The sequence below is a fragment of the Mercenaria mercenaria genome, chromosome 9, assembly GCF_021730395.1.
Source record: "Mercenaria mercenaria strain notata chromosome 9, MADL_Memer_1, whole genome shotgun sequence".
Lineage (NCBI taxonomy): Eukaryota > Metazoa > Mollusca > Bivalvia > Venerida > Veneridae > Mercenaria > Mercenaria mercenaria.
This window is the reverse complement of record NC_069369.1, coordinates 15,324,921-15,348,613: the sequence shown is the minus strand read 5'-3', so window position 1 is coordinate 15,348,613 and position 23,693 is coordinate 15,324,921. Positions and strand designations below refer to the sequence as shown.

Below are 23,693 nucleotides of genomic sequence, written 5' to 3'. Positions count from 1 at the left end.
CCACAGGGCGAGTCTTTCCACCCCAGGGGCATAATTTGAAAAATCTTCATAGAGGACCATTAGATGATGGTAGAGGACCACTAGGCAATGCAACATATCAAATATCAAAGGCCTAGGTCTTGTGGTTTCATACAAAAAGATTTTTAATGTTTTTTTCCAATACAAGTCTATGTAAAACTTGGGATCCCCAGGGCAAGTCTTTCCACCCCAGGGGCATAATTTGAACAATCTTCATAGAGGACCATTAGATGATGTTACAGGCCAAATATCAAGGCTCTATGCCTTGCGGTTTTAAACAAAAAGATTTTTTAAGCTTTTCTTTTGGTTGCCATGGCAGCCAGAGTTCTGTGTGGAATTCAATTCTTTGAAAAATTTTGAAAGGGGGACACCAAGGATCATTCCTGTGAAGTTTGGTGTAAGTCTGCCCAGTTGTTTTGAAGAAGATTTTTTTAGAAATTGTCGACCGACGGACATCCAAGCGGTAACAAAAGCTCACCACATGCCTTTAGCTCTGATGAGCTAAATAGGTAACTCCTTTAACTATGAAAAGTTTCATTAAAATCTACACTGTGAAAACAGAAAATTTCTGTATACAAAAGTCAGCAGAAGTGTGATTTTCCCAAAGATGCCCATTTTGAAAACTGACCAGAGAACATTTTCAAACTGACGATCTAACAAAACGTCGGGCATACAACCCTGTGTTCTTAATTGGCTGAATTTACTTTGGATATAAATATGGTGTAATCATCACTGTAAAAATGTACTTGTTTCATACATGCAGCACTACCTTAAAGACCCTCATCCACTACTAACTCTTTGATCAGACATCGTCACTAAAATCTTTGACCTCCAGACGAGATCTTGATCTGCATATAACACATGGTCTTATTGTTGTCATTTGTGCCAAGAAATTTCGACATTTGATATAAAATTAATATTTTTCTAAGAAAAATGAATACACACAAACAGACATAGGGTCACACTATATGCCCCACCTATAATTAATGGCAGGGCCAGATAAACATTATTATATATTATGCTATCAAAATGACAAACTAAACCAATCAAATTCAAGTAAAATCTTTATTTCCACCAAAATCTTGTAGGGTTACACAATACAATCAAATTCCGAATATTCAGTAGAAGCAAGAAGATTAAAATAAAGTAAAACACCGACTGCTTGAGCCTATGAGCTCACAAGGGGATAAAAAAAAAAAAACATGGTTTCAAGCGACCATAGAAAATAAAAGGAAAACAGTCGGGGACCAATTGCAATCCGCCGGTAACTGGGTGTCTAAGTCATCAATGCTCAACCAAGCGGTGTTTCACTGTACATGGAACATATACCGAGGGGGTGAAGTGCTTCTGTATTTACATGCACTTAGATCTCTTTCGCATTCACCCCTCGAATTGTACATACATTTGCATACAAAACTAAGTATCAAAGTATCGTAACTATGTAAAATATAAACAAGAGTCCGTATCTTGCTCACCTGAGTAACCCAAACTTGCAAAATGCAGCTTAAAAAAAATATTTCAAACAGAAACTCTTATTTCTATCAATTTCCATCAACACTAAAATTGTTGACAAAAATAAAAGACAGAAGATAGATGAAGTACAGTCACAAAACCTCTCTCTTGAGCACTTTGTGCTCAAGTGAGAAAATAACGCCTGAGTAAATAACAAATTCCCTTTCCTTCCCAAGTCAAATTCATTACAAGTTAACTTATTTTACATAAATGAAAATTTTTACACATTACTCCTTCCATTTCCATGAAAATTCTTTTTCAACTAAAGTTATTCCACATAAATAAGATTTTTGCTGAAAAAATAAACAAAATAATACACATGAAAGCTTTACGCTCTTGAAAATGACGATGTAAAATAAAAATATTCATATTTTGACATGGAAAAACTTGTGTAGTATTTTGTGAAATTAAAGATATGAAATGACATAAAAAAGACGTATTTATTCTGGTAGTATTATTTCTGTTCTACTCTTTATAATCGTCATCATCATAATTATCATCATCACCATTTCATTAAATCACATTACATAGTAAGCAAGAAGACAATAACAGTCAGACCTGAGCTAAAGATTACCTCTGTATAAAGGTCAATCCACTTAAAACCTGCTTATCAGGACAATTATCTACTCTTCCTGCTTAACCATAAATAGTATAAATAATCCATTTTGAAAGGCCACCTCTCAACTACCACCTTTTTTTTTTTCATTTTCAAAGGGAGGTCTTTACAGTCAGCTCTGACTTTATATCAGTAATCACATTTCATAAGAAAGTGGGATTTTTAAACCACATCACCCATGCTATAATATATTCAAATGCAAGTTTAAAACAAGAGCACCGCCTTGCGGGTGCTGACGCTCATCTGATTTTTTTTGTATAATAGAAATATTGTCCTACCCATGATTTTCTAAGTCTAAAAAGGGCCATCATTCTTGCAAAAAGCAGGATAGAGTTATGTTTCTTGATGTACAGTGTCCACTTATGATTGTGAAAAACTGTTGCAAGTTTTAAAGCAATAGCTTTGATAGTTTATGAGAAAAGTTGCCTTAAACATAATACTCAACCAAGAAAATGATTTTCTAAGTCCAAAAGGGGCAATAATTATTGCAAAAAGCAGGATGGAGTTATGTTGCTTGCTGTACAGGGTCAGCTTATGATGGTGAACAAGTGTTGCAAGTTTCAAAGCAATAGCTTTGATAGTTTAAGAGAAAAAGTTGACCTAAACATAAAACTTAACCAAGAAATCTGATATTTTTCTAAGTCCAAAGGGGCCATAAATCTTGCAAAAAGCAGGATGGAGTTATGTTTCTTGCTGTACAGGGTCAGCTTATGATGGTGAACAAGTGTTGCAAGTTTTAAAGCAATAGCTTTGATAGTTTAAGAGAAAAAGTTGACCTAACATAAAACTTAAACCAAGAAAACTGATTTTCTAAGTCCAAAAGGGGCAATAATTCTTGCAAAAAGCAAGATGGAGTTTATGTTTCTTGATGTACAGGGTCTGCTTATGATGGTGAACAAGTATTCCAAGTTTCAAAGCAATAGCTTTGATAGTTTAGGAGAAAAGTTGACCTAAACATAAAACTTAACCAAGAAATCTGATATTTTCTAAGTACAAAAGGGGCCATAAATCTTGCAAAAAGCAAGATGGAGTTATGTTTCTTGCTATACAGGGTCAGCTTATGATGGTGAACAAGTCTTCCAAGTTTCAAAGCAATAGCTTTGATAGTTTAGGAGAAAAGCTGACCTAAACATAAAACTTAACCAGGCAACACCGACGCCGACAACCGCTCAAGTGATGACAATAACTCATCATTTTTTTTCAAAAAATCAGATGAGCTAAAAACGTTATCAATTTTGAGACATCCTGTATCATGCAATTACCAGAACATAAAATCATGGATCATACATCATGTTTGTCAAAATTAACAATAATCTTTTACATAAATCCATCCATTTTAACACAGATTTTCTAAATTCTACAAAATGAAACGAATTACAAGTTCATGGACAATTATAACAAATTATGACTGAAAGGATTCTAAATCTTGGAATGGCAAAAATGTAAGTGTGAGCTGCAGCAAAACTGCATGAGACATTTTTTGTCTGTTTTGAATAGAAGTTTCTGTGAGCAGTAATTTTCTGATGCAAAAGATACATAAACTGAAGGCTGTGTTTTAATATCCTGAAGAATTATAACAAAATATACACACAATATCAAACCCAGGACCCAGACACAATAACATCATTTACATTTTACGACAAACAACAAAACAATGCCCTGCATCATTTAATACTTTAATACTCGGCTACACCCAAAACTGTAAGAGTAGTAATTGTTTAAAATTAAGACTAGATATACAACCAATATCTATTATTGTAAACCATGATATAATTGTTTAAATCAAAATGGCTACTTTTAATATCTTAATTAATCAACATAAATAATTTTACTAATAATCAATATTTAACATATGGCTTTAACTGAGATAGCAGGCGTGTTACGGTGTTAGATTTATACTTAACTGTTATCAATAAAAACCTATAAATATTCTACTTATAATATCAGAATGATGTTGGTGAAAACATGTTTGATTCCTTGTTGGTTACATTGATTTTTTTGGTGTTGTTCCACTTCATGAAGGAGGAAATAAAAGCAGGTTTATGAGATTCCAGATCTGCACCTGTAGAGTCCGAGAAATCGTGCATGTGATGTGTGTGAATCTCTGAGCTGGGCTCGGAATGATGAGACACAGATGTCATTGTCTGCGGTTGAGCAATTACCTGCACAGGTTCAGAAGGTCTCTTGGCAACCAGAGAACCCTCATTCACTTTAACAACACCTTGCTCTTTCTTTTTGTCCTGCTGTAGTTTTTTCATATGTAATTCTCCTGCGACACTAGCTAAGAACGAGAAACCAGGACCACTTTTCTGAAGTTCAACCTGATTGTCTTTCTTCAAGGAGTTTCTCCTCAACAGCTTGGGCGACACTCGGGGCGTGTTTGGTAAAGATTTTGATTGACGACCTGGAATAGCATTGTCTACAGGGGGGACAATATTTTCATTCCAGCTTAGATCTGGATGACTGTGATATGACTTCAGCTCAGGATCATTTTTGATAATATCGCACAATCCGATTTTGCCCTCGGGATCACTCTGATAACCACTTGAGTGATGTGTTTCATCGCTACTCTTTTTAAATACCCTTTTCTTTTTTTTATTTGGCCTCTTGTGTTGGTGTGGAAAGTATAATTTCTTAAGACTGTCACCAAGGTTAAAAATAGGTTGAACTTCAACTGTTTTCTCCTTTTCACCGTGTGTCTCAACTGAAATTGAAAAAAACTTATGTGATAATTATACAGTACAATTGATATTAAGACACCAACTAAAGGACAAAAAGTAGTCCGTTAACACAAATGGTCTCTTAATACAACCAAATTTGTTCTTCAAAAACACAGTCAGGACCTTAATGCAAGTGATCCAGACATGGTCTCTTGAGCAAGTTGGACTGTATACAGTTTTACTTCTGGGAAACTTTATTCTAAATTTAATAGAAACTTTAAATGACACTGAATAGTCTTCATATTAAAGCCTTTAAAAATTCAAAACACATGCTCAGCCTCATCCTACCCCATGATGGCTAGTCAAAGGTAAATGGGTGTGTAAATTTCAGACTCAAGCATACAGTGACCTTCACCTTCCCAGATCAAACATTCGGCAATACTGCTCAAACATTTTCAGCTCACAGTGACCTTGGTGGCTTATCTACTGACAACAGGAATCAGCCTTAACCATGTCGGCCCAAATGCTCTCTAGTAACCAACACTAGCAAAATAATATACCCTTTTCTTCTTCGAATGTGGGCATAATTATACTGAATCAAGCATGTCTGAAAAATTTCTTGCTTTGTTATTCTGTATCACACAGCTAACTGTACAGGCTATCATTTTTTTTACTTAATCTTATTTTTAGCTTCCCCAACCTAACCATTTTTTTTCATTTTTAAATTAACTGTTTGAAATTTGTCTTCATTCAGAAAATAAGTACCTGAATGGGTGTGATGATCAGTATCTGTGTCATTTTCATCTTCTTCTGTCACTGTGAAGAACTGACGACTTCGGCGACGCACTGAATAAACACCCTGACGCGCCGGCTCGAGCTCATCATCTGGACCATTATCTCTTTGAAACAATACCTCTTTCTCCCGAGATATTATTTCAGACAATTTATACTGGCACGTTGATGTCACTGTTGTTGATCCTGGTGCAGCTGATGGTACAACAACTAAATCTATTGTCTTCGGCAGATGTGAAGTACTGGCCTCGGACACAGAATTGCTGAGGAGACTTTCACACACAGAGGTCAACACAGTTTCTTTATTGATAACTATAGTGTTAGTGGTACTGACACTGGTCGACGGAGCCGATATGAGATTCTGCTGTGGAGGCATTGGTAAGCTTTCTGATGTTGGCAGCCCCTTTGGCATCTTGACTGGTTGATCTTTGGTCAACTTGCCAGCAGGAAACCAACAGGCAAACTCTGAAATATAGAGTATTCTGTAAACTGTATGAACCTTTTAAGTTTAGCAGACTACCACACCATGAAGACATTATTGTCTCATAAAAGAACAATGATTTAAAAGCAAATTCTAGCATAACCATTTTGTTTTTGCCATTTTCATGGGTGTGTTCTAAGCAAATTTGTTAGAGAGATTCTCACACTAATTGGCTTTTTTGCTATTTATATCAAACTGCTTCTTTCCATTTTTGCCATAAGGCGATAAACAGCTTCATTAAACAAGAGGACCATGATGGTCCTGAATCGCTCACCTCTTCCCACATGACCCAGTTTCGAGTATGACGTCGTTTTTTCTATTATTTGACATTGTGACCTAGTTTTTCAGCTCATGTGACCCAGTTTTGAACTTGACCTAGATATTATCAAGATAAAAATTCTGACCAATTTTCATGAAGATCCATTGAAAAATATGGTCTCTTAGAGAGGTCACAAGGTTTTACCATTATTTGACCTATTGACCTAGTATTCGAAGGTACGTGACCCTGTTTTGAACTTTACCTAGATATCATCAAGGTGAACATTCTCACTAATTTTCATGAAGATCTCATGAAAAATATGGCCTCTTGAGAGGTCACAAGGTTTTTCTATTTTTATACCTACTGGCCTAGTTTTTGACCGCACGTGACCCAGTTTCGAAACTGACCTAGATATCATCAAGGTGAACATTCAGATCAATTTCATGAAGATCCATTGAAAAATATGGCCTCTAGAGAGGTCAAAAGATTTTTCTAATTTTAGACCTACTGACCTGTTTTTGACCGCAGTTGACCCACGTTTCAAACTTGACCTAGATATCATCAAGATGAACATTCAGACCAACTTTCATACAGATCCCATGAAAAGTATGGCCTCTAGAGTGGTCACAAGGTTTTTTTATTATTTGACCTACTGATCTAGTTTTTTTATGGCATGTGACCCAGTTTCAAACCTGACCTAGATATCATCAAGGCGAACATTCTGAACAATTTTCATGAACATCCATTCAAGGGTATGGCCTCTAGAGAAGTCACAAGGTTTTTCTATTTCAAGACCTACTGACCTAGTTTTTCATTGCAGTTGACCCAGTTTCAAACTTGACCTATATATCATCAAGATAAACATTCAGACCAACTTTCATACAGATCCCATGAAAAATATGGCCTCTAGAGAGGTCACGTTTTTTCATTATTTGACCTACTGACCTAGTTTTTGAAGGCACGTGACCCACTTTCAAACTTGATCTAGATATCATCAAGATGAACATTCTGACCAATTTTCATGAAGATCCATTCACAAGTATGGCCTCTAGAGAGGTCACAAGGTTTTTCTATTTTTAGACCTTCTGACCTAGTTTTTGACCGCACATGACCCTGTTTCAAACTTGATCTAGATATCATCAAGATGAACATTCAGACCAACTTTCATACAGATCCCATGAAAAAAATGGCCTTTAGAGAGGTCACAAGGTTTTTCTATTATTTGACCTACTGACCTAGTTTTTGAAGGCACGTGACCCACTTTCAAACTTGACCTAGATATCATCAAGATGAACATTCAGACCAACTTTCATACAGTTCCCATGAAAAATATAGCCTCTAGAGAGGTCACAAGGTTTTTCTATTATTTGACCTACTGACCTAGTTTTTGACGGCACGTGACCTACGTTCGAATTTGACCTAGATATCATCAAGATGAACATTCTGACCAATTTTCATGAAGATCTCATGAAATATCTGGCCTCTAGAGAGGTCACAAGGTTTTTCTATTTTTAGACCTACTGACCTAATTTTTGACTGCACGTGACCCAGTTTCGAAATCGACCTAGATATCATCAAGATGAACATTCAGACCAACTTTCATACAGATCCCATGAAAAATATGGCCTTTAGAGAGGTCACAAGGTTTTTCTATTATTTGACCTACTGACCTAGTTTTTGAAGGCACGTGACCCAGTTTCGAACTTGACCTAGATATCATAGAGGTGAACGTTCTGACCAATTTTCATGAAGATCTTTTGAAATATATGGCCTCTAGAGAGGTCACAAGGTTTTTCTATTTTTAGACCTACTGACCTAGTTTTTGACCGCACGTGACCCAGTTTCGAACTTGACTTAGAAAAAATATCAAGGTGAACATTCTGACCATTTTTCATGAAGATCTTGTGAAATATATGGCCTCTAGAGAGGTCACAAGGTTTTTCTATTTTTAGACATACTGACCTAGTTTTTGACGGCATGTGACCCAGTTTCGAACATGACCTAGATATCATCAAGATGAACATCCTGACCAACTTTCATAAAGATCCCACAAAAAATGTGACCTCTAGAGTGGTCACAAGCAAAAGTTTACGCACGGACGGACGGACGGACGCACGGACGACGGACGCTGCGTGATCACAAAAGCTCACCTTGTCACTATGTGACAGGTGAGCTAAAAATCATGTAATTTTCACACCCATAAAAAATGTATGCATTGTTTTCCCTTGCATTTCCTAGCTACTCCTGGAGGAATATTATCACTGTCACAATAAATCCTGCACTTTGTCACACAGCAGTTACTGTTTAACAAAATATTAAGTCAGGACACAGAATTTCATGGAAAATATCCACAAATTGCAGGCTAATTTACTGTCAAAATTCTATAAATGCAGCATTATTTGCTATTTCCAACAGCAGGAATATCCACTGTCCATTAACAATACTACCACAACATACAGCATTATTTGTCAAAGTTGGTCAAGACAAATTACTGTAGTAGGTCATTGGGTGCAATGATGAAATACTGACAGGCTATTTGATAGGTGATGCAATACAAGCCTTTCATGATGTAACTTAGTAAATAATAACATTTACACAGTAGGTATTAACAAAACGCGATAACTGTGGCCTTTATTTACTAATACCGGATCAACCCATAACAATGAAATAGGGAATCAGGTGGAAACATTACATGACAAATATCTTATATCGCAAAACCGATGTAAATAGCGGCGTGGTCTAGTGGTTAACACGTATGATTTGTAAGCTTACAGTGCTGGTTCGAATACGGGACGAGCTACTTTTTTTAAATTTTCTAACACAATTTTACCTGGAGAAGAATGCAGGTAAAACTATTGGTATCATGATTTTCTTGTGCACTTATACTAAGTAAATATCAATACTTTTCAGAGGATCTCATATTAGAATCGATATTAAATCTATTAACATTGCAAAATGAATAGAGAAAACTCTTGCAAGAATGAAAGCAAAAATAAATACAAAAGATGATATAAAAAAGACCTGCAAAAATAGAATTTGTAAAACCATTTTTAAAAAGAAGGACTCGAACCTACACCATACAAACATAAAAAGAATAGAGATCCAACACACTATCCACTTGACTACAAATCTGTTATAGAATGACGTATCGTGTCTAGAGTAAAGAATATACTACAATATACAAATTTACACCACTTATCGGAAAATACACCTGCTTTACCTGTTTTTGGATTTTACCAAGTACCGTTAAAACAAAATTATCGCGATCCATTAATATTGAGGTAGTATTATCCAAAGTCAATCCAAAGTGATCCAAATCATAAAATTTTTGTCTGTATCATACAAATGTTTCAAGATTCACCACAAAATAACTGTACTCTTTTGTGTTTCCAGGATGGTAATTACATATGACTTGCACAAAAAGAGATTACAAGTTGACAGCTACATTTTTAAGGCCAAGACAGTGTGTGTAATGATGAACAAGAGCTGTCTGATGACAGCGCGTTCGACTATTCGAAGAATTGATTGAAGAATGGGGTCAAAACATTTCCACAGATATTCAGACAAAAGAAATAAATTGATTAGACAAACAATGTTCCTGAATTTCTTTGATTTCGATAAGTCTTGCACTAAATGGCAATGTATGAACCAATTTCATTGCACTAAATGGCAATGTATGAACCAATTTCAAAGTCCAGAAAGGGCCATAATTCAGCCAAAATAGATGACAGAGTTATGTATTCTTTCTTACAGATAGAGACTATTATACTAAACAAGTAATAAAAGTTTCAAAGCCATATGTCAAACACTTTACAAAAAGTATGAACTGGTACGGAAAACTTAACCAAGATTTCTAAGTCAAAAGGGGCCATAATTCAGCCAAAATCCTTGATGGAGTTATGTACTCTTGCCTATACCTGGATATGGTGATGGTAAACAGGTGTTGAAAGTTTCAAAGCTTTATCTCAAAAGACTTTGTCAAAATATGAACTGGTACGAAAAACTTAACCAAGATTTCTAAGCCGAAAGGGGCCATAATTCAGTCAAAATCCTTGATGAAGTATGTACTCTTGCCTATAACTGGACATGGTGATGGTAAACGAGTGTTGAAAGTTTCAAAGCTTTATCTCAAAAGACTTTGTCAAAATATGAACTGGTACGAAAAACTTAACCAAGATTTCTAAGCCGAAAGGGGCCATAATTCAGTCAAAATCCTTGATGAAGTTATGTACTCTTGCCTATAACTGGCCATGGTGATAGTAAGAAAGTGTTGAAAGTTTCAAAGCTTTATCTTAAAAGACTTTGTCAAAATATGAACTGGTACGAAAAACTTAACCATGATTTCTTAGTCAAAAGGGGCCATAATTCAGCCAAAATCCTTGATGGAGTTATGTGCTCTTGCCTATAACTGGCCATGGTGATGGTAAACAAGTGTTGAAAGTTTCAAAAGACTTTGTCAAAATGTGGACTGGTACGAAAAACTTAACCAAGGTGTGACACCGACGCCGTGGTGAGTAGGATAGCTCTACTTATTCTTCGAATAGTCGAGCTGAAAAGCTGTCATCCTGAAGAACAGCTGTACTGTACCGGTATTATCACAAACTGACCTTCACTGTTATGGAACTACACTTTAATGTGCAAGAATAATAATGAATTACAAATAATGGGAAAATTATTTCCAAATTATAGATCAATATAGATACAATATATATAAATTACAAACATAACATAATTGAGCCGCACCATGAGAAAACCAACATAGTGGGTGTGCGACCAGCATAGATCCAGACCAGCCTGCGCATCCGCGCAGTCTGGTCAGGCTTCATGCTGTTCGCTAACAGTTTCTCCAATTCCAATAGATTATAAAAGCGAACAGCATGGAGCCTGACCAGACTGCGCGGATGCGCAGGCTGGTCTGGATCCATGCTGGTCGCACATCCACTATGTTGGTTTTCTCATGGCACGGCTCAATTATGCACTAAACATCTCAAAGGATTATTCAATCTTAAGCCTGCTGGCAGCAAGTGATTCTGCCTAAAACTGCAATCAGTGAAGACCAAGATGGTCAGCACGTCTATGCAAACTGATCATGGTCTGCACTGTTCGCTATTCAACTGAATGATGGACCATTCCATTATAGAAATTTAGCAGAGTAAAGGTTAATATTACATGGGTAAAATTATATATATATATACTAAAATTAGTGTACTTTAAGTAAAAACCACAGAAAAGATCTGATGCGAAATGAAAGAAAACTAGTCTGCTTCACAAGTCAATTTTTCTCTTTTAAATTTTCACTTGTGAGTGAGCTACTTGTGAAAATGTTGCATCTGATGTTCACATTGTTGCACTGAAAACCACAAATATCCTCTACATAAACAAAGCTACATGTAAGAAACAATTATTGTAATACAACTTTTCAAATATTCTGGTTTAATTGTGTAAGATATGTACAAAATTATACATGTAAAAAAATAAAACATGAAATTTGAAGTTTAATTATTCTTTATGTATCTTTTCATTGAAAGTTTAATGTGTTATAATTCATGAAACCAGAAATTTAGATATTTTAACCATGCCCATAAATGGACAAAATATTTCTTGAAAAACAAAAAGCTATACCTTGGATATGCTTTTCATCCAGACACTTCCCCATAATACAATTTTTCTCTATATTTATTAATTAATCTAGTCTTAGAACCACATGGAGTTTAAAATAAAATATACAATAATTGCATTATTCAGCTTGAAGTGTCCTTGAACTTGTCTTAAAACAAGTCCAATGATTACTTATTTTTCAGTCTGGAGTGAATTCAAGTCCATGAACTTTTCAGTCTGAGGTGAATGGCCTTCACCACACAGAAAACTGTATTGACAAGAAAATTTATTAGGAATAGAAGCAAAATGTACATTTAGATAAGACTAAAGATAAGGCTTAAATTTAGAGTTCAGTCTAATGAGACTATGGTAAATGCAACAGTGTATTAAAAACAAAGCAATAAAAAAAAAGACAACCATTTTAGTTACAAAGTCCTCTAAAGGTTTTTTTTATATAAAATTATTTCATAAGGAAAATTCCCTTCCCACAGATATTAATTAAATTCTCAACGAATGATCATCCTTTTACTGTTGTTTAAGGAGGTAGGTTACCTTCATATTTGTATGTGCGCATGTCTAACCGGAAGCTAACGTGACGATTTACGACGACGTTTACGACAAACTAAATGTGTTTGTATATTCATTCTTCTGAAAACAAATCATGAACTTGTCTTCGATATGATGCTTTATGGTTTAATAATGCAGAAATAATGAATAAACTGCCGCAGAAACGCTTCAAAACAATGTTACCTTAAAATGACGTCATTGACGTCATGACGTTACGTGTCAGTTACCGCGCAAAATTAATAGCTTTTATCTTGAAAGTACGTAATTCTGTACAGTTTCTTTATTTTAACTATTTTCAAATAACCATTATTTGCTGAAATATTTTTTATGAGTCTTTTGCTCTGAATAATAATCAATATTTTGCTTCTTTTACTAGTTATATTGAAATGTTATGCGGAATGTAAGAAAATGGATGATGGCAACCAATGTTATTTGGAATATAGTTGGGTGAAAGGTTACTTGTTACGGCCATTTTCAAATAAAAAGTCTAGCAGTTTGATTTGTAATACCTATTTTTCAGGTTCCATTGGTAATTTGTTATTTACAAACCAGAACTAAGATCTAAAATTGTTCAAATTTCTGTAGAAAATTGTGGTTTCTTGAATTGAATTGATGTTACCATGGAAACGAAGCCCGTGACCTATGTATCTAAATGTAAAATTCAAAAGCGTTGACACTTGTCTATTTAAGAAACACAGCTTCGGCTTTTTATTTTCATTTCAATAATATCCATGAGAATAATAGCAGCACGTTGAACGATTTTTCCATGAAAAATGGCAGACGAGGGTACTGCTGTACGTATTCTAAGCTGTGAAATTTGTTTGAATAAATGCAAATAACACAAAAATGTAACCTACGTTAGAAATAATATGTTTCAAAGCTACATCAACTAGAAAGATAATCTTATTCAATATTTTTTAAAAGAAATTACGACAAACAGCAAGATATAAGCTATTTTAAACATCTCTGTTGCCATGGTTACTTTATAATTTAAGAAAAATAGGGTACCATGTAAAGTGCTTGGTATTTTGCTAATAATATTACCCAAATATTTCATGTTTGTCATTAACAGAATGGCACTGAAGCCGTCGAAAACCCCTATTTTTATACATAGTTGTTTAAAAATGTGAGAAAATGCGTTACCATGGAAACACGAGCCCCGCGACATATACATTTTAAGCTTATATTAGAAAGATAACGTGCATACCAGTAAAATTATCAATTATGCAGACTTCTACGGATATCAATGAAACTAAACTACACTGAAAAGTGTTCAATATCCGTATTTTCCTTCTTCTTTCAATATGAAATACTTTGGAGGGTCATGTTCTTCAAACCTGGATAAAAATTGAACTTGAAGGGACAGAGACAAACGAAATTGAGATTGTAGCAGTTAAAACTTCATATTACACGAAATACAAAAACATGCGGCCGTTCAACTAATTTGAATTTACCCTTGTAACAAGGTATCCTACCTCCTTAAGATCTTACTTTTCAATGTTTAGTATGTTTTTATCCTCTTTATTCTTTCCAATGCAGATTAGATCTACCTCAACTGAATATTGAATAATTGAATCATCTTAAAGTAAAGCTTTTAGACTAGCTCCTAGATTATGATTTTTTTTTAATTTTTAAAATTGTGAATGTAGCCAGTCTATAATTATCCTATGTCCAATATCATAATTATATTTCAACCAGTTATCTGTATAAATCTCTAAAATACACTTGCATTTGTACTTTCATATGCATAAAATGAGAAAAATAACAAAAGTTGAAATTTTGTGACATATTCTTTATTATCAGTCTAGTGGCTAGTCTATAAAGCTTTAAAAATATATAATTCTGTGATATATAACAAGAACATTTTGGTAGAAGCAACACTAAAAGCAGTCTTCTGTACAATAAACTGATATTGAAGTAAAACATTATTATCAACATGTTCTCTGGTATTCTTTTTTTTAAAATATACATTACATTAATTTTGTACATTGTATCTAAATTCTAATAATAAGAGAGCCCTGTAGTGCAAACTTGACTTAATTCTTACCCCAGATACATTGTAGCCCTAATTTGGCCTGGATTTGTTAGAGACAAACATTAAGATCATTTTTTACCTAAATCAGATAGATCAATCAGGGCTTGAGCTAGGAGAGACTTGAGGGAAATACTCGCTTTGGAGCTCTGCACACTCTATTAATTACCCATTACCGGCCTGTTGACTCGAATATAAGATGGCATAATTTAAGCTCACCTACCTAAGAAACATGCGAAAATTAGGTGTGAATATGGTTAAATCTGTGACACTTCATTTATGAAAAGATTGTTTTAAACTAGGTATGTAGTATATTACATGAACTTATGCCTTCTCTTTTGACCTTTTCAAAAAATATCTTACCTCGTACAATTTCATTATTCGATTATCTACATAATAACAAATGAAACCCATACTTTTTGAAATATATTACTGACACGTCCAAGATCGACGTGTAAGCACAGTATATGTACCGATATTGATGTATTAAGCTTAGACATCATGTTTCAGTGTAAGATAGTTATTTTTACCTATGTTTTTAAAACTATACTTAAAAAGCACATGTTTCAGGAAGGGCCTAAGTTGTCCATCTGTCATCTGGTCGTATATATAGTATACTGTATTATCAGAATGACTTTCATAAAGTTCATGCAGACAAGAAAAGGTTAATAGGTTGTGTAGGATCTTAAAGAATTTTAAGAAAACATTCAACACTGTTCAAGTTTATTGTACTTGTACATATTTATACACTGATCAGAAGTTGTATATTTACTTAAACAGGTTACTATGTTTAGTATGTTTTTGTACCTTATAATCCAGAATAAATGCCCCATTTTTTCAATGGGGACATGTTTTTTTTCTCAACTTTCAAAGTGCCCATTTTCAAAAATATATTTTATAATTAATAATAATTTTTTCAATAATTTAGTAAATGACTATATTTAATGAATAAAAATTAGCATTTTGAAATATTACAAAATAATGCTATACTTTTATTATGAACTGGTAAACACAGTTCGGGTAATTAAAGTGGAGGGAGTATTTATTATACTGGGTATTAAGGTATATGCAAATTAAAACAGTTTCATGCAGTCTGTTTCAGTGAATATTAAAGAACAAATGTGATATTAGAATCAACAATAACAAGGGATCGAGGAGACGTTTACCTGCTTTTACCCTTCTCTTTAAACCAAACAAATGAATGTGCATTGTGGATGATTAAATGAACATTAAAGTAATGCTGCATCTATTCTGGATTTCTACTGGGTCCTGGGTCTGCAGAAAAAAAGACAACACACAAACTATAGAGAAAAGCAAACTCAAGCAAGACATAGAACAAACAGTGCTATAAACATAAAAGCATACACGTACAGTATTAAAACAAGTGGAACAGAAAAGCTGCACTATTAAGCAGATACAAGCAAAGCTGCATGCACAGAAACAATACATGAAAAATTTCTTATAATTTGCATTTAATAATAAAATCAAATAACACCCTAATTGGCCTATTTAAAAGCAGGGCTTTTTCACCCTATCTCACGGGGCCGATATTCGGCCCCATTCCCAATGCCAAAAATGCTCTATTTTTCCCAATCTGGAGCAAAAAATTCCCAATCCAATGAAAAATTTCCCATTGAAATCAGTTACTTTCTGTTTTTCAATAATAATTCTTGCACAATTAGTTTTATTTGCCAAGTAAATTAAACAAAATGTTGGAAAAACCAACTCGTTTCTATTTTTAGTAACCTGACCGTCTGCAACCTCGGCAAAAAATAATTACAAGATTTTGCTGAAGAAATGTGTGATTTGTATGCAAAAACCTCTCAAAATGCATAAAAACACAAATATTAATTGAATAAAGTACCCAAAACATGTTGACAGGTAGTTCTTATACCATTAAAATCAATTGTCACATATTTTCGCGACCCAGTTTTTACACTCGATAATACAGGCACTTTGCCATTCTACTTTTTGGATAATTTCAGTTATAACTTTGTTGAAAACAAACTAAACAAAAATTATTGCATGACAAATAAATAGTTTCTGTATTTTTAGGTAATACTGGAACACAATCCTGAAAACAATTCTCAAAATTTCACAAGGGGATACTGTCTACCAGTAAAATTTGAAACTGAAGATTTAAACTAATCATATATTAATTAAAAACTCACTTAATTTGTCAGTATATTTTCCCAGATTTGACAATTTACCGCGTTAAAAATTCCCAATATGACCAGGGGCCTTTTTCCCAAAACCCCCTGAAAAAGCCCTGAAAAGACACTAATCGAGCACAGATTGGCCCAGTGTAACATTGTAACAAGTTAAAATAAGTATCATACGGGTCACACATTAAACCGGAATACACCTAAAAACCGGAATACACTTTCTATAACCGGAATACACCTGTATTTTTTTAATTAAATGTATTTTTGAGGGTTTTTTGATATAATTCAATAATATATATCACAAATAATCAACATACCAAAAGCGCATGTGCATAAACTGACAGGTAATTGTGTCAAAGGATAATAGCGGATATCCTACCTTTATGACCTATTTGCCCTCAAGGAATTTACATTATTGTAAGAATATCTTAAAAGTAAAGTGTCGTGTCAAAAATATACATGTACAAAGATGCGTGTAAAACCGCAACGACATCAATTTGCTTTATTTTAAAACCACATTTCTATTTACGTTCACGTGGTCATGTAACCTATTATGCCACACTGACAGAAATCTGTCTGCCAAAAATCGCTTAACTCCATTTATTTAAATTGCTGCCGCTTTTTCAATATTTAAGATTTTTTATTCTGTTTTTTGTACTTTCTGGTCAAAAGTCTGAATTTTATGGCCATAGTATGTATCATTTATTTACTTTTAGAAAGAAATAAGTAATTCAGATCGCGCTGTTTGAAGTTTTTCAAACAATTATGTGAAAAATATGTCCTTTTGTTTTGTTCACTCTCGCATTGCTATGCATGTTTAGTATATTTTGTTCTTATAACAATGAACTGTACATGTTCAAGTTATATCAATAAATTACTGTTCTGTTCTGTTCTATTTAACTGCACTTATCTTGTGACATTATTTGTCATATGTCGCATGTGTGTGCTTACAAATATACTGATTAATAAATTGATATAATCAATAGGTGTGATAATCCAATCAAACTCTATCAGGACTAATCAGAGGCACGTGTTTTGTTACGCTACATATATTCAAAGGATATTAATTCAAAGTTCTGCCGAGGATTTCAGCATGATGGGCCCATGGCCCATCTACCCTGAAAACATGGGGCCATTCTGAAACTTTTGGGGCCATTCAAAAAGAACCAATTTTACATTAAAAAGACTTTACATTTCTTATGCATTTAAGAAGTGTATTTTTTTTTTAAATGTAAAATTATACACAAAGTTCATGCCATTTATTCTCTTTTCCTTATAACTTAACCATGTATACTCAACCAATAACTTCTTCTGACAGCTCTGTTTGTCAGATGTTTTACTCTTACTTTATCGCTCTACTCAAATTACTTGAGTGGGTGGGGGTCGGATCACTCTGTGATTCTGGGGTTGTTGTTTAATGTTCAGCGACATATGTAGTTGAATCGTCGCTTTTGTTCAATGTATCATTTCTATTTGTATCTTTCCCCAGTGTAACTAAAGTCTGGTTTATTTTCTTAGAGGCAGGAGGACTGAAAAATTTGTGCAAAATCGCTTTTCCTTTCGGTGCGGCCGCCATTTTGATACAATCATGGTGCAATTATCACGACACATTATTTTTTCAAATCCGTCACAGTGATCTCCCCTAGAGGTATGTCTATCTACCGTGCAAGACCGGCAAACTAGCGATTGTTATTGGGTTCGAGTTTCAGATTTTCTGGCGCGCCAAAGGCCCACCGACGCGAAATTTGCTGCGCCATTCATATTTTTTTCGCGCCGATGGCACAAAAACACAGCCTCAGCAGAACTGTGTTAATGAAATTTATTGTGCTTTGGAAATAAGCACAGTAAACGTTTTTATATTTATATATTAAACATAATATAATTCTTTTGAAAACTGATTTTTCGTAATTTATTCTCTTCTTAAATTATCAAATTAAACATGAAGAAATAATTCAATTAGTTCCAATAATAAACATACGGCCAGTTCTTTCCGATCAGCGCGGTTTATGCAGTTACATGACTGTGTCTTGTGTATAATTCATTTAAAAATTGAATATTGATGTTTTTTCTTAATTTATTTTCTTTTTTATTTGTTAAACGAAATGCGAAATATGAAGAAATATTAAATAATTTCCAATTATAAACATGTGACATGCCCTTTCCGACCATGTTATGTCCTTTCCGATCAGCGCGGTTTATGCCACTCGTATTTTGTCTATAATTCATTTAAAAATCAAAAATTGCTATTTTATAATTCATAGTTTATTTTCTTTTTTATTTGTTAATGAAATATGAAGAAACAATTAAATAAGTTTCAATAATAAACATGTGGCATGCCCTTTCCGATCCGTATGTCGGGACCCGTATTTTGTTTATGATTCATTTAAAATCGAATATTGATACTTTTTTCTCTTAAATTATTTTCTTATTATTTGAAGAAACAATTAAATAAATTTCAATAAGCAACATTCCGGTATTTAGTCATAGCGACGTAAGCGTAAAACATTTCCGTAAGATCGTAAAGTTATAATCTCGTATACAGAATTAACTTTTAATAAACTTCTCTCAAATATTCATTCATGTTTAATCTGATTGAGCATGGTTCTACAACTTACAAAAAAATGATAAAAAGTGTTTATTTAAGAGAATACTATTTATTTTTTAAAAAAAGGACGAGTGCATTTATGTTACGGAAACTTCCTGTGCGCTTGCCAAATTCAAATCTCGTATAAAATAGTTTTGCGTGAAAGCATTTTATTTTCCTTTTGTAAACTTATTATTTATATTATACACGAATGATTTCTGCAATAAACCCTACAAAAATACCATTTATTAATAAAATACGGGTGTATTTCGGTTATGAAATTTTCTCGCGCGGTCGCCAAACTTCAATCTCGTATAAAATCATTTTGCGTGAACGTATTTTATTTTTCTTTCGTATATTAATTATTTATGATACATATGATTGAATTATATCAAAAAACCTTCAAAAATACCTTTAACTTAACAAGAGGGCCAAGATGGCCCAAGGTCGCTCACCTGAGAAACACACCATAACACAACATATTAAACAGTGTAAACATGTTTGACCTAGTGATTTCATGGAAAAAAATATCTTGATCAATTATCACTAAAATTGGAGCAAAAATATTGAGTATAAGTAAGTATTTTCTTTGATTTGACCTAATGACCTAGTTTTTGACCCCAGATGACCCATATTCGAACTTGATCTAGGTTTTATCAAGGCTATCATTCTGACCAAATTTTATGAAGACCAATTGAAAAATACAGCCTCTATCGCATACACAAGGTTTTTCTTTGATTTGACCTAGTGACCTACTTTTTGACCCAAGCTGACCCATATTCAAACTTGACCTAGATTTCATCAAGGAAACCATTCTGACTTAATTTCAGGAAGATCAACTGAAAAATATAGCCTCTATCGCATACACAAAGTTTTTCTTTGATTTGACCTAGTGACCTAATTTTTGTTCCCAGATGATCCATATTCAAACCTGACCTAGATTTCATCAATGCAATCATTCTGACCAAATTTCATGAAGATCAATTGAAAAATACAGCCTCTATCCCATACACAAGGTTTTTCTTTGATTTGACCTAGTGACCTACTTTTTGACCAAAGATGACCCATTTTCAAATTCGGCCTTGATTTCATTAAGGTTATCATTTTGACTTAATTTAGAGATAGATAGATAGATTTATTTCTGCATAAAATGTATACAAAACATGGTAAAATAGATATCAAACATATATGTAAAAGAACATAAATGAATTGAATATAATGCCATATTGCCATGCCAACTACATTATACACAAAGGATAACACAAAAAAGGGACAAAGATGTCTCTTATTTCCATTGTGGTCCTTATAATAATAATTACAGTTTGACAAAGGAAGACATTGTTATCACAGTTAACCTAATCATGAAAGACTTGTGGAAAAACAATTACAATATCGTATGTCATAAAAAGTATCACAATTAGGCAAATACACTTAATAAAACTATTGCCGATAATTATTGAACTTAAATGTAGTCTAAAATGAAATCACAATTGGATAAAAATACTAACATGAAATAATTGCAATAATGTTAAAATGCATATATCATTGTGCAAAAAGGTGTTTTTTGATATTGACTTTAAACTTATTATAGGACTGAAAATCCCTTATATGCTGTGGTAAATTATTCCATAAGGAACAACCTTTGTACGCAAAAGATCATATGCCAAAACTTTTAACGTTTGGAATAGAGTATCTGCTACTATCAGCAAAATTGAAATTAGTGTTTAATTGTTTTTCCGTAGTTGTAACTCGGAACCTAGTATTGTAATTGTGAACAGAACTGGCCAAAACAAAATTTTCTTCCATATAGTAAGGAGCTGCATGGGAAGAAATTTTAAAAACATGGCATAGTGTCTTAAAGTCAACTCTTTTGGCAACCGATAGCCATCCTAAAGAGGAAAAATGTCCTTTGTCAATATGAGACCTACAGTCAATTTCAGGAAAATCAATTGAAATATACAGCCTCTATCGCATATACAAGCTTTTCCTTTGATTTGACTTAGTGACCTAGTTTTTGACCCCAAATAATACATATTCTAACCTGACCTAGATTTTATCAAGGCAATCACTCTGACAAAAATTCATGAAGATTAACTGAAAAATACAACCTCCATTGCATACACAAGGTTTTTCTTTCATTTGACCTAGTGACCTAGTTTTTGACCCAAGATGCCCCATATTCAAACTTGACCTAGATTTCATCAAGGTTATCATTCTAACCAAAATTCATGAAGATCAATTGAAAAATACAGCCTCTATCGCATACACAAGGTTTTTCTTTGATTTGACCTAGTGACCTAGTTTTTGACCCCAGATGACCCATTTTCGAACTTGGCCTAGATTCCATCAAGGTAATCATTCTGACCAAAATTTATGAAGATTAAATGAAAAATACAGCCTCTATCGCATACACAAGGTTTTTCTTTGATTTGACCTAGTGACCTAGTTTTTGAACCCAGATGACCCATTTTCGAACTCTGCCTAGATTTCATCAAGGTAATCATTCTGACCATAATTCATGAAGATCAATTGAAAAATACAGCCTCTATCGCATACACAAGGTTTTTCTTTGATTTGACCTAGTGACCTAGTTTTTGACCCCAGATGACCCATTTTCGAACTCGGTCTAGATTTCATCAAGGTTATCATTCTGACCAAATTTCATGAAGATCAGTTGAAAAATACAGCCTCTATCGCATACACAAGCAAATTGTTGACAGACAGACAGACGACGGACATTGAGCGATCAGAAAAACTCAATGCTAAAAAATACTGGTGTATTCCTGTTATGGAAAGTGTACTCCGGTTTAATGTGTGACTGGTATCATTCTAGCACATTTTTTTCTTTTTTACATTTTTACAAGTTATTTCACATCAGTCAAGTGAACAAATTATCGCTGCAAGTTGAAACGTAATTAAGAAAAGCGGTAAACTGCTTAAAGGTTGACCTGGTTAAAATTTCTGAGAGCTGTGCTACATTATATAACAATATCATGTAGACTCAGTACTGTAGAGAACCCTGTTCAGTTAATTGTCTGTAAAGTTACAAAACACTGATACATTTAATACTAAGTTCATCAATAAATTACATTACATTAAAACATTTAAAAACTCTTCAAAAATAAACAAATGTAACTACAGTAACACAAACATAAATATTTTTGTTTGCCTGACAGATCGTTTGTTTATAATGATAATGGTGTTTTTAAATTTAATGTTATTAGTATTTTCTACATTGCGAAGGAATGAATTTATGATTGGAAGTCTGAGAAATCAACAATTGTCATTTGAAAATTGGACCCAATTCGGTTTATTGCGTGCCAGCAGTATCGCCAGTGTAATACTTTAACCCTTAGCCTGCTGCAGGCGAATTTAACAGCCTTTGCAAACAGCTTGGAACCAGATCAGATGCCGATTAAATCGGCGTCTTATCAGGTTCCAAGCTGTTTGCTACTCTGACAATATTTCTTCCAATTTTGGAGCAAATTGAATGAACTTTACAATTTTAGCAGACGACATTTCCAGCAGACGACAATTTATCTAGCATGCTAAAGGTTAATAACTTAAATAAGCGTCTGTTGATTTGAGCATGAGTGATTAAGTCAGCAAATGCTTCAATAAGATAACGCAGTGACACAAGCTTACACAAGATTATCCCTATTCAGGCCTGTTGCCATTATGTGTATTTTATACTTCTTTGAGATTACAGCTGTAAAGTATAATTCCGGAATAAGGAACAACCAAGAACAAGTGCCCCAAGCGAAACAACAAAACTCATTTATTATTCTAAATTAAATAATAATAATACCTTCTTCAAACATTTCCCACATATTTTCTGGGATGTCTATCAACATTTTTTTCCCTTTACTTCCAACTCACTAAAATTATTATTTAACTCTGTCTACGATTCGCTCATGAAAGTCACCGACTTAGTTTTAGTCTTCGAAACCGAAGATTCTCTTTAAATACAAACACATTGTAGGTCAAATGCATGTATTTTCATCCAAAATAACAGTGAGGAAGTCGGTTAGTTGCTTACAGCTATGTAATTATAAATAAACATGTTTATTCACTGTTGTTTTTAGCCTTAGCCTAAGAGTAGGACGCGTCACAGATTTTGGACGAAAGACCAACTTTTGAAAAAGCAAAAATGCGACGTTTTAAAACCCACCTGATATATTAAAATAGCACAACTAAGCTGGGGAATCTTTAGCCACTGCTTCTACGTGATATGAAATCGGTACATTGTGCTCATCACAGATTTTTAAAGCCATTTTGATCAAAAAATTATGTCCTTGATCCGGTACGCAAAATGGAGTCTAACTATTGTTCGGCTATTTCCGCATATTGACGGAAAACTGGGGCCGTGCAGTTCCGAAGTTCCGTCCGTAATCATTTCGACCAATCTG

The 23,693-nt window shown here is 33.8% G+C and overlaps 1 protein-coding gene across 5 annotated transcripts; it reads right to left on the bottom strand.

The window, feature by feature from the left end:
* Positions 1–1,069: 1,069 nt before the first annotated feature.
* Positions 1,070–23,635, bottom strand: LOC123546546 (uncharacterized). 5 transcript variants are annotated; one of them, XM_045332913.2, is made up of 4 exons: positions 23,456–23,635; positions 15,702–15,810; positions 5,572–6,063; positions 1,070–4,850 (listed from the first exon to the last, which is right to left on the bottom strand). In XM_045332913.2, the coding sequence occupies exons 2-4, from the start codon at positions 15,742–15,744 to the stop codon at positions 4,090–4,092; spliced, it is 1,296 nt and encodes a 431-aa protein (XP_045188848.1). In that variant the 5' UTR covers positions 15,745–15,810; positions 23,456–23,635; the 3' UTR covers positions 1,070–4,089. The 5 variants fall into 5 exon arrangements, with proteins under 5 accessions (XP_045188848.1, XP_045188851.1, XP_045188847.1 ...); XM_045332916.2 differs by lacking the exon at positions 15,702–15,810 and having other exon boundaries at positions 23,456–23,633; XM_045332912.2 differs by lacking the exons at positions 15,702–15,810; positions 23,456–23,635 and adding an exon at positions 23,093–23,254.
* Positions 23,636–23,693: the final 58 nt, after the last annotated feature.